The sequence below is a fragment of the Mesoplodon mirus genome (genome assembly GCF_964341445.2).
Source record: "Mesoplodon mirus genome assembly, chromosome: 10".
NCBI classification, from domain to species: Eukaryota; Metazoa; Chordata; class Mammalia; order Artiodactyla; family Ziphiidae; genus Mesoplodon; species Mesoplodon mirus.
In genome coordinates, this window is record NC_138986.1 from 49,710,705 (window position 1) to 49,723,490 (window position 12,786).

The window sequence follows — 12,786 nt, forward strand, 5'->3', positions numbered from 1 at the left end:
AAAAAATATCTGCATTCTGATTTAAAAGTTATACACACTCATGGTTTTAAAATAACCGGAAAACACAAAAGTACAAAATAGAAAAATAATACAAAATAATATGCATCATAAAAATTACAAAATACAAAAATATACAGTACATAAAAAAATAAAAGCAAAAAATATACAGTCCAATACAAAATAATACAAAAATACATTACCTATTTCTTAAACACCTAACAGGTGTGCAGCATTATGATAAGCTCTAGGGATACAGATGGGAAGGGGTCAGATGAGTCCCTCCCCTCACACAGTATCCAATATGTTGGGGGAAAATAAATATTTAAAGGGCAGTTTGTGTTATCATCTGGGAGGTACAAGGTACTATAGGAGCTCATGGCAAAAGGACAGGACCTAATCTCATGAGGAAGGCCATGTGTCTGTAATTATTTCTAAATTGACACTCTAAGGGTGAGTAAGACTTAGACCATGAGGGCTGGTGAGGGGAGGAAGGTGGGACAGTGTTCCAGGCTGAGGGAAGGGTCTGTGTGAAGCCCCAGAGGCAAAAAAGAGCCTAGTGAGTTCTAGGAACGGAACGCAGGACTGGAAGATAGAGGAGTTTTTAGGGGGATGGAGTAGGAGTGGAATAGTGCCAAAACTTTAGGAATAAGCAGGGGTTGCATGAAGAAAGGCCTCATAAGCCATGTTGAAGAGTTTAGACCTCATCCTGAGAGAGTGGGCTGCCAGTGAGAGGTTTTAAGCCAGAGAGTAAAATGCTTCTACTTCCATTTAAGAAAGATCACTCAGACTGCAATGCAAAGGAAAAACTGAGGAGAAGCAGGTTGGTGGGAGGAAGACTACTTCTGACTTTGGCAGCACATCAGATAAGAGATGGTGGTCTAACCCAGGGTAGTGACTGTGGGAATGGACAGAAGACAGACCTGGGAGCTACTTAATGTAGGAGGACAGGGAGAGAGAAAAGTCAGAAGCAATGCCCAGATTTTTAGTTTGATATGGTTGGTGGCCACATAAGTAATAATGCTGGCGGTGCAACCAAATTAGGGAGAAGCTCCTCACTTAGAATATGCTCTTGCCAAGATCATCCGTGATCTCCTGATCAAAGCCAGTGGTGACTATTTGGTCTTCATCTAATTCACCTAGAAGCGATAGTTGACCCAGCTCATCACTTCTTCCTTCCTGCTCCTTTCTTCCCTTGTCTTCTGGGACACCACACTACTACAGCTCATTCTACCTCTACACTCTACATCTCTAACTTCTAGAGTTGGAGGATCCCAGAACTCATTCCTTGAGCACTCTTCTCTGTCTACCCTCATTTCTTAGGAGACTTCATCCAACCCAATGGCTTTAAATACCTTCTAAATGCTGGCAACTCTTAAATTCATATTACTATACCAGACCTTTCCCCTGAATTTCACACTTGTATAATCAACTGCTACTAAATATATCTAATATATCCAATTGGATGTATAATTGTCATCTCAGATTAAATGTGCAAGATAAAACTCCTGATCCGCCATCACCACCACCGTGTCCCAAATACACTCCTCCCACAGTTCTCCCCTCTCAGTATATGTCACATCCATCCTTCCAGCTGCTCCTCTCTTTTTCTCATATCCCACATCCAACCCATCAGCATATACAGCAGCCTTCTTCAAAATATATCCAGAATTTGACTACTTTTTACAACCTGGGACACACTTTCCTCAAGGTAAAGGGCAGAAGTTCCAACAGGCCTGGTTGAAACTTGCCAAGCCTATTAAGGCCCCGGCCAGCAATGGCACCCTGGCACGTCTGCCCACATTCTATTGGCCAGAACAAGTTACATGGAGAAGCTCAATACCAATGAGATAAAGATTCTCACATAAACTAGGGAACTAACAAGGGAAGGGAATGAATATTTGGGGACCAAAGGGTAGACTCATGGGTTGAATTGTGTCCCCAAAAATATATGTTGAGGAGCTAACCTTCAATACCTATAAGTGTGACTTCATTTGGACATAGGATCTTCTCAGATATAATCAAGTTAAGGTGAGGCCATAGTGAATTAGGATTGGTCCTAATCCAATATGGCTGGCATCCTTATAAGAGAAGAGACGCATGAACACAGGGACAAAATGGCTATGTCACAACAGAGGCAGAGATTGGAGTGATGCATCTACAAGCCAAGCAACACCAAACACTGCTGGCAAACTACGAGAAGCTAGGAAGAACAAGGAAGTATTCTACTCATGAGCTCATGACTTTTTCAGGACATTTGAGATGTTCAAATGCCAATGTATTAAAAGACTTGTTCTTTAAATTTAGACAGTTATGGATCGACTTAAATATCTGAACCTAAAAAGAGCAGCTGTTTTAACCAAACTTCAGAGCACAGAGGAAGAGATTAATGACACAATGGAAAATGTAAGTTATTTTTAACTGTTTGAAAGTCTACCCTTTCACTATATGTTGTGACCTTAATTTGCATCCTTTCAAGGTTTAAAAGGCTCTCAGGATACCTTTTATAAAAATGGATTTGATTTTTGGGAAGCTGTAATATTGGCACAATATTCTTGTAGACACTAAACACAACAAATGTTTTGAAACAAAGACAATAAAATCAGAACAATCAACCACAGGAATAATAATAAATAAAGAAACCCAAGTTCAGTTTCAAAATTTTGCAGCACCAAAGAAAGCAAAGACATAAAAGCCCTCAACTCTATACTCATTCATTCCCCCAATCATTTAACCAATTTTTAAAATAACTACTGTGCCCTGATGTATTGTGGATGTGATGGTGATCAAATTATAATTGCCAAGTGCTAAAAGGGCTACCAGGACTTTTAAGTGGAGGATTTGATCTATTCTGGGAAGTTTAGATTCACCTATAAAAATAGAAATAGGGCTTCCCTGGTGGCGCAGTGGTTGAGAGTCTGCCTGCCGATGCAGGGGACGTGGGTTCGTGCCCCGGTCCGGGAGGATCCCATATGCCGCGGGGTGGCTGGGCCCGTGAGCCATGGCCGCTGAGCCTGCGCGTCCGGAGCCTGTGCTCCGCAACGGGAGAGGCCACAACAGTGAGAGGCCCGCGTACCGCAAAAAAAAAAAAAAAAAAAAAAGAAATAAAAAAACTAATACCAGAATCACAAATAGATATTATAATTCAAATAAATTATGGAAATAAATTTAAGGAAAGAGGTCATTTTTGTTACTGTGTAATCCCTAGATCTTAATGGCTGAATATAGCTGGAATATGTAACACGAACTGGTGCTGAAGAGGAGGAAAGGTGGGCCTGATGCACACAGAAGCTCTGTACCGAGTCACTTCTTCTAGGTCATAACTGAAGGGAAAATTTAAAGTATTCAGAAAACCTGGGGGCTTTTCCGAACCGTAGTTGCCCGGGTCTCGGCTTCCAGAGGAGGAAGACGGTATCGCGGAGGGTCCAGGTTGTGCTGCGCGAGCTCCGCCGGCTACCGCCGCCGCCACCGCCGCCGCCACCGCCGCCGCCGCCGCCGCCGCAGCCGCCCGGGCCTGGCGGGCCGCCGGCCACGGCGGCAAGTTCTCGCGGGATAAGAACGAGCCCGCGCAGCCCTCGGAGCGCGAGCCCGGGTCGGGGGTAGTTCCGCCAGGAGAGGCAGAGTCAGCTGTGGGGGAAGGCCCAGCGGATTAATCTTTCTCCCGTGAAATTGTCCGAGCTCTATGCTGATCAAGATACAAGCTTGAGCCTCAAGATGCATACGCGAAAGGGACGAATTCAAGAGGAAGAGATTGAAGGCTGAAGGCTTAGATGAAGATGGAGAGAAAGAAGCAAAACTTATCAGCAGTCTCAATGTCATCCTGGCCAAGTGCGGTCGGGACGGGAGAAACGACGCCCAGGCCGGCCGTGAGCAGCAACGTCCTCAGCCCTGGCACCAAGGACCACAGCCTGGAGGACCCCCGGCTGGAGAAGCTGTGGCACGAGGCGAAGACCTCCGGGAAGGTTTTCAATGAAGAACTGGACCAGTCGTGGTGGGAGTTTCAGCATCACAGGGAGAAGGTCCAGGAGAATAAGGTCCTTCTGGAGACCCTGAGCAGGACAGAAGAAATTAAGGAAAACGTCGTCAGTCCCGCCGATGTGACCCACAGCCAGGAGGCCGTGCTGCAGAGCAGACACGCCGAGCTGAAGGACAGGCTGCGGGACATCAGCCAGGACTTCGACCACCTGCAGAAAGTCAGCCACCGGGGCTGCAGCGCCGAGGCAGAGTTCGACGAGCCCCAGGTGATGGATCTGTGGGACCCGGCCAGGTCAGCCAACTTCACAGAGAAGGAACTAGAATCCTTTTGGGAAGAGCTTAAGCACTTTGACACCAAAATCGAAAAGCATAATCAACTATCAGAAGCAGCTGGAAATTTCTCATCACGAACAAACACGTGGTTGGCGGCCGGGAGCGCAGCAGGCACGGAACAGAGAGATACGCCTTGTTGGAGGAGAAGACCAAGGAGCTAGGCTACAAGGTAAAGAAGTATTGACAGGATCTGTCCAGCCGGGTCTCCAGAGCTCACCACAGTGAGCTCTGAGGGCCTAGGGAGCTACACACAAAAGTGTGTAGCTGCGGCTGCTACATACTTCTGCTTTCTAGTTGACAAAAGTGTATAGCTGAGGCTGCTTAGCTGTCAGCTCCTCTGTCTGGTCTCTTCTCCCAGTCTCTGTGTCCTCGTGAGTTCATTTCTTTTTTCATTGCTCTGCTGTCATTTTTGCAAGGTTTTAGGAAAAAAGCAAACACAAATGCATGTGTTCAGTCTGCCTTTAACCAGAGACAGTCATGATCATTTTTACGGCTGTGATATCAAATTCATTTGAAAGCTCATCTTTTCATCGCCCCTCAGCCCCCAGCTAGATATGTAGCCTCAGGGGCTCAAAGTTGAAAGAGGAGCATGGTCTGCTATTCAAACACTTTCTCCAAGTTTGGACAGGAAATAGGGATGATTAGAAAAAAGTGCCTGCTTCCTGACTTAACTGGGTACATTTCAGTCCCTAGCTCATTGTCTGTGGACTCATGGAGAAGGGTGGTAGCCAAATGTGCCCCACCGACAAGGTTCTCAGTGTCATTCAGCTCCCCTAAGCACTGACAGTTTCCTTCCCATCTAGCTTCTTCCAGCCTTCTGGTGGGGACATCCATGCAACATCCCCGCACCAGCATGCCTCTTTGCTCTCAGATACTGCAGCAGTGCAGGCAAGACCAGAGCTTCCATTCTCATCTGTCCTCCACAGTCAGTTCTGGAACCAGCAATACATGTGAGATCCACGTCTGAAGGTGGGAGGGAGCCAGCCTGGACCTGTCCCCCTAGCAGTTCCCTACCATGTCGTTTCCTCCAGTTCTCTTGTCCCCGCTAAGGTAGCGCTAGGACAGTGACCCTCTCAGCAGTCTGCAGTTGGTAGAGAAGTGGTTCTTAGCTACTCTGCAAGAGATGAACGGAGGATTGCTGAGGGAGACTTTACATTCAAGAAGAATGAAACAGCTAAGTGAATGCAAATCTGCATGTAACATCTTCCTATTTTAAAACGTATGTAAATTAGCTAAGATTCTGGTATGTTTTGAAACCTTTTCAATAAGAATTTTTCAGAATCTGTTTCCTGAAACAGGTAATAGAAAATGCTCTATCCACCTTATGCTCATTCTACCTACAAGAGAAAATGCTCAGTAAAATTTAAACAAGGTCTTAGAACAAATGAAAACTATTCATCTTATTAAATTTTGGACAAGTACAGAATGGTTGCAATGGAGAAAAAACCCAGAATTTCCTTTCTGAATTATTTCTTAAATAGTAGAACATGATCAAATACGAAATGAAATAATAATGTGAATTTCAGCCAAACTTATGCCCACATTTTTAATGTTGTTTGCTATTAACAGGATGAGCTGTTCCGTACTCTTGCAGCTTGTAAACTTCTTGCACCAAGATATAGATGGCAGAGAAGCAGATGGGGACATACATGTCCGGTGGCTTTAAAAGAAGGTAACATTTTTCAAGGATTGCCAGATTTTTCTGTGAGGTAAGTAAGATTTTCATAATTTAATTTAAAAACTTGCCCATACCTCTTTTCAGTTGTTTATGATAATGGCATTTTTTAAGTTTTCTAGGTAAAATGTACTGTCTTTCATCAGAAGAAGCATTAAAAACATTTTTATTGAACCCACGTCCCTATCTTCTTCCACCTATGCCAGCACCACCATTTAAAGTGTTCATATTTGGACCTCAGTCTTCAGGGAAAACAACACTTAGCAATTTGCTTGCCAAGCATTACAAAGGAAAGGTAACTACTTAGCTGGCTACCTAGCTAGCTTTCTACCTATCTATACTTGATTATACTTTGTGGGATTGTAGGACTTTTAGCATTTGTACTCAGTTTTCTTTTTTTTTTTAAACCCTCCAAACTCCAGCTTTAATAAATCATTCTTCTGATGCAGCCTGATAGGTGTTTCTTTCTTTCTTTTTTTTTTTAAGTTAAAATTTTTATTTTAGCTGCACAATGTAGCTTGTGGGATCTTAGTTCCCTCACCAGGGATTGAACCTGGGCCCTCAGCAGTTCAAGCACGGAGTTCTAACTGCTGGACCACCAGGGAATTCCCTGTGCTCAGCTTTCTTAATTTTATACTGTCAACTGGGTAATTGTTCCACTGGGCTTGGAGTGGGGAAGGCGTCTTCCTTGATGCTTTGGTGCCGCTTCCAGACCATAGCCACTCCCGAAAGTCCCCAGATTTGACTGCTATGTCATGCAGACTGTGCCACCTATTACCTTTCTTGGTTTCACTCATCTCCTGTTCCCTGGGTTACACCCCTCCTGGCCCACCGACCCTTCCTCCACACACTCATTCCTGTCATCATTCTTGGTGATTTCACTATATACAAAGATGACCCTCCCATCACCTTGACCTGACAGCCCCTTGACCCCTCCCCTCAGTGATCTTATTCTCCACCCTTGGTAAGTGAAGAGAAATTACTTTTAGCTTAGACCAGAGTGATAGCATTAGAGGTGGTAAGAAGTGGGCAGATTTGGGATATAATTTGAAGATAGAGCCAAAGGATTTGATGAGGGATTGGAATGTAGAGGAATTATATGAAGGCCAGTGTGGCTGGAGCATGTAGTGTGAAAGGAGGAACGGCACGAGGTGGAGATGGCTGAAGATGTAGTCAGACAGTGCAGGCCCTGGGAAGGAGTTTGAATTTATTCCAAATGCTATTGAATTCTTTTAAACACAGGAGTAACATTTCCTACTTGCTTTTAACTTTTTTATTGTAAAATATGACAAACATACAGAAAAGTGAAGCTCATTGAAATATCACAGAACAAACCCCCATGTAACCACCACCTAAGTCAGACACAGAACCCCAGCACCCCAGAAGCCGCCTCATGCCTCTTTCTAATATCAATCCTCTTACTCCTTCCACAAAGGTAACCACTGCCCTGAACTTTATGATACTCACTTCTGTACTTTTCTTTTATGGTTTTACCATGTAAGCAAGTACACATTCAAATACCATAGATTAGCTTTGCATATTTTTTTAACTTTATGGACTTAAAGCAGTTTATGTTTTTTGTGTCTGGCTTCTTTCACTTAACATTATAATTGTGATATTTATGCATGTTATTAAGTATAGCTATAGCTTATTTTTATTGTTTTATTGTATTCTATTGATTTAATTATATTATGATTTATTATCCATTTGACTGTAAATAAAACTTAGGTTGGTTCCAGTTCGGGGAATTGTGAATAACATTGCTATAAACAGTCTTGTACCTGTTTCTTGGTATATACATGCATATCTTTATATAGTTTGAAGGTATATCTAGGAGTAAAATTTCTGGGACATAAGGTATACATACATAGTCAACTTGTGTAGAAAATGCCAAACTGTTTTCAAGACTAGTTCTACCAATTTACTATTCTACCAGCAGTGTATGAGAGTTCCACATTCCTGCCAACTTGTGTTATGGTCAGTCTTTCTAATTTTAGCCATCCTAGTGGGTATATCTCACTGAGGTTTTTTTTTTTTTAAGTTAATTTCATGGTTTTATTAAGCTACTTGAGTTTAGGCCTAGTCAAGTGGATTATTCTTTCCTGACCAAGAAATCGTCCTGTCCATCCCCCGCCCATGCACCTTCCTTTGACCAATAAACGCTCATAGCTATCCCCAGTGTTATTTATTTATTTATTTATTTATTTTGTGGTAAGCAGGCCTCTCACTGTTGTGGCCTCTCCTGTTGCGGGCTCCGGACACGCAGGCTCAGCGGCCATGGCTCACGGGCCTAGCTGCTCCGCGGCGTGTGGGATCTTCCCAGACCGGGGCACGAACCCGTGTCCCCTGCATCAGCAGGCAGACTCTCAACCACTGCGCCACCAGGGAAGCCCCTCACTGAGGTTTTAATTTGCATTTCCCTGATGACTAATGAGGTTCAACATTTTTTCATGTTATTCAGATATTCACTTTTTGAAGTGTTTGTTCACTTTGTTCAAGCCTCTTGCCCATTTTTAACTTTTTTGCATATTATTGGTAGGAGTTCCTTATGTTGTCTCTACAAATTTTTTTTATTCTAAACATTATGAATATTTTCTAATAAACATTATGAATATTTTCTACCACTCTGTGGTTTGCCATTTCCCTTTTTATTTTTATTTATTTATTTTGCGGTACGCAGGCCTCTCACTGTTGTGGCCTCTCCCATTGCAGAGCACAGGTTCCAGATGCGCAGGCTCAGTGGCCATGGCTTATGGGCCTAGCCGCTCCACGGCATGTGGGATCTTCCCGGACCCGGGCACGAGCCCATGTCCCCTGCATCGGCAGGTGGACTCTCAACCACTGCACCACCAGGGAAGCCCCCATTTCCCTTTTTAAATGAAAAATGCACCATTCTATATTCATTTAAAGTAAATCATTGAGTCCTGCCTACACTAAAGAAGAGGGGAATTAGGCTTCACCTTCTGAAGAAAGGAATATTAAAGCGTTTGTGGACATGTTTTAAAACCATCACAGTATGTGTCAGACAAAAGAATTATAATTTTAAAATGTAAAGAGTTTTTACAAATCAATATGTAAAAGCCCCAGCGGAGGGCTTCCCTGGTGGCGCAGTGGTTGAGAGTCTGCCTGCCGATGCAGGGGACACGGGTTCGTGCCCCGGTCCGGGAGGATCCCACATGCCGCGGAGCGGCTGGGCCCGTGAGCCATGGCCGCTGAGCCTGAGCGTCTGGAGCCTGTGCTTCGCAACGGGAGAGGCCACAACAGTGAGAGGCCCGCGTACCACAAAAAAAAAAAAAAAAGCCCCAGCGGAAAATGATAGCAAACAGACAGTTCACAAAATAGTTGATCCAAATAGCCATTACACATGAGAAAAGGGATATCACCTTGATAACCAGGGAGAGGCCAAAAAAACCAGATATATGTCATGTCAATCTCACTGTTGAAAAATCATATTAACAACCAGTATTGATGTGTGGCTAGGATTGGGAAAGTACATTCTCATACATTGCTGGTTAGGGTATAATCATTAGGGATAGCAATTGGAAATACATATAAAAGCCTAAAATCTATACATATCCTTTGAACTATAGGTTTTTCCTGAAGAAACTATCAAAGACATATACATAAGTATGTTCTTCATAACCTAGTTTATAATAACAAAATCATATATATCTAAATATAATTGGTATTTTAGTTAAATATTAAGTTGTAATATATTCATCTAATACAATACTGTTCCTCCATTAAAAATGATGGTGTGGATGTATTTTTGTTGGCATGGAATAAAGTAATATAAGCATACTGAAGGAAAAGCAAAATTGAATCTAGAAGTATGGAAATATTATTTAAACTTAAAAGGCATATATAAATCTAACATCCCAACATTCAATATTAAGTATATTACCTACCTAACAAAGGACTTATATTCAAAATATATGTAGAATTCTAACCTAATTTTTTAACTAGGCAAAAGTTGAACATATGCTTAAAAACATATGGGTAAGTGAATGACCAATAAGCTCATAAAAAGAAGCTCAAAATTGTCAGTGATTAGGGAAATGTAAATTTAAACTGCAATGAGATTTCACACTAACTAGGGTGGCTAAAATGTGAAAGATTCACAAAACCAAGTGTTGATGATGAGGTGGAATAACTTCAATTTTCATACTTTGCTGCTAGGACTGTAAAATAGCTTTAACCACTCTGGAAACAGTTTAGTGGTTTATTATAAAGTCAAACATACACTTAATCATGTGACCCAGTAATTCTACTCCTCAGCATTTATCCAAGAGATGTGAAAACGTAATGTCCACAAAAAGACTTTCTCACAAATGTTCATTGGTATTTTATTTATAATAGCCCAAACTGGAAACAACCCAAATGTCCATGATGAATGGATTAAAAACTATGATATATTCATACAGTGATACTACTCAAAAATAAAAAGGAATAGATTACTGAGATACACAGTTACACTGATGAATCTCAAAAACATTATGCTAAGGTAGAAAAGCTTGGAAAAGATTATACACTGTATGGTTCTATTTATATGAAATTCTAGAAAAGGCAAAACTAATTTATAGTGACAGAAAACAAAGTGGTTGCCAGGGGCCAGGAACTGACTATAAAGTGGGATGAGAGGGAACTTTTGGGGGTAATATAAATGTTCTATATTTTGATTGTGGTCGTTGTCATGTATATATTTGTAAAAACTCATCAAACTCTATACTTAAAATGGGTGCCTTTTATTGTATGTAGATTATCCATAAAATGTTGATTTTAAAAATATACATGTAATTTGAATGTATATTACATGAGCATACATATATAAATATATATTTATATATATATTGAATTTCTGTGAAAGCAAATACTGAAAAATCACTGAATTCTGAGAATAACATACCTCAAGCAGCATTAAGATTTTTGAGATGGATAGGTATAGCTATAGAAATAGATGTAGATAAACAGTGTCTTTAATATTCAGAGTAACTTGTGCTTATGTTGGTTTTCTCAAATATTCTTTGCAGGTAGTTGACTACGATCAACTTGTTCAACCACGTTTTGATAAAGCTCTTGAAACGCTAGCCAGAAATGCTATAGCTGAGGCCACTGAAGCAGCCATTAAAGCTGTAAAAGAGCGGCTTCTCTCAGAACTACAAGCTAAAAAACAAGGTGAACTATCTTTTTAAAATGTGTGTTTTAAGCTTAGGTCAACAGTTAAGCTTGACTACCTGAAGGCAAGAACTCGGTTTGCCTGTCTTGATATCCCTGGCACCTTGCACATTGCATTGCAGCCTCTTAATAAGTGGTTGAAGGGCCTCCCTGGTGGCGCAGTGGTTGAGAGTCCGCCTGCCGATGCAGGGGATACGGGTTCGTGCCCCGGTCTGGGAAGATCCCACATGCCGCAGAGTGGCTGGGCCCGTGAGCCATGGCCACTGAGCCTGCGCATCCGGAGCCTGTGCCCCACAACGGGAGAGGCCACAACAGTGAGAGGCCCGCATACCGCAAAAAGAAAAAAAAAAAAATAAGTGGTTGAAGAAATGAATATACATAAACCTGAATCTTACACAGAGAAAAAGATTTCAATTCTGGACGGCTAAGGAAAGCAATCAGAGTTTCCAAATTTAGATTTCTTTACTTTAAGAGATCTGCTTGCTGGGCAGAGGCTGAGCAGAGTTTGCGCCGTTGTTTACACCAGTTGTGGTGACAACACTTCACCCGACTTGTGGAGTTTGTGTTCTTGCTGCCGTTGCCGTTGTTTTAGGCTTGTGTGTCAGCCTTCATTGTAATGAAATATTTCTATTGGGGGAATATTAATTTCAAGTCCAAAAGTTATAAAACAGTGAAACCGGAAGAAGACTTGGTGATCCATTGACACAATTACATAACTTTACAGATAAGGAAACAGAGGCACAGGAGGTAAATGGCTTCCTGATATATTCACCCAGCTGGTGGCACAGCTGAGACTTGAACCCTCGTTTCCAAAGTGCCTCTTCCTGACTCTCACTCCTTATCATATTATTTTAAAATAGACCTAGAGTTTTGGTCTGGGGCACGGGGGGCGAGTTTCTAGTTTTCTCCAGGAAAAATGAAAGTTTTCATTTCTTGGCTACTTTTGAAAATTTATTGATTGGTTTTGGTAGAATTTCTATCTAGAGTTGGCACGCATGTAACTAGTCACATTAGAATACATGAAAGTAGGGCTTCCCTGGTGGCGCAGTGGTTGAGAGTATGCCTGCCGATGCAGGGGACACAGGTTCGTGCCCCGGTCTGGGAGGATCCCACATGCCGCGGAGCGGCTGGGCCCGTGAGCCATGGCCACTGAGCCTGCGCGTCTGGAGCCTGTGCTCCGCAACAGAAGACGCCACAACAGTGAGAGGCCTGCATACCGCAAAAAAAAAAAAAAAAAAAAGAATACATGAAAGTAGTTTAATCTAAACATCTCTTCTTTTTTTTTTTTTTTTTTTTGCGGTACGTGGGCCTCCCACTGTTGCGGCCTCTCCCGCTGCGGAGCACAGGCTCCAGACGCGCAGGCTCAGCGGCCACGGCTCACGGGCCCAGCCGCTCCGCGGCACGTGGGATCCTTCCAGACCGGGGCACGAACCCGCATCCCCTGCATCGGCAGGCGGACTCTCAACCACTGCGCCACCAGGGAAGCCCTAAACATCTCTTCTTAATGGAATACTCTCAGTGCAGCACTTCCTGTACACTTTGTGGGATCTTCCTCACATTCAAAGATCTGGATCCAAAATTTGAGATTAGCTCCAGCAATTTTAGACTAGATTTAACCACCACTGTTTGGA

At 42.6% G+C, this 12,786-nt stretch overlaps 1 protein-coding gene and 1 pseudogene across 2 annotated transcripts in view; both read left to right on the forward strand.

Moving 5' to 3' along the window:
- Positions 1-12,786, forward strand: part of AK9 (adenylate kinase 9) — a 103,857-nt gene that overhangs the window by 20,466 nt on the left and 70,605 nt on the right. The window contains exons 9-12 of the mRNA XM_082633552.1: positions 2,305-2,403; positions 5,875-6,014; positions 6,095-6,275; positions 11,011-11,155. Of these exons, the coding sequence (XP_082489678.1) occupies positions 2,305-2,403; positions 5,875-6,014; positions 6,095-6,275; positions 11,011-11,155 (565 nt within the window). The remainder of the gene's footprint in view (positions 1-2,304; positions 2,404-5,874; positions 6,015-6,094; positions 6,276-11,010; positions 11,156-12,786) is intronic.
- On the forward strand, positions 3,601-4,533 carry LOC309810896 (alpha-2-macroglobulin receptor-associated protein-like; annotated as a pseudogene). The gene has a single exon. The product of its transcript is annotated as an alpha-2-macroglobulin receptor-associated protein-like (transcript).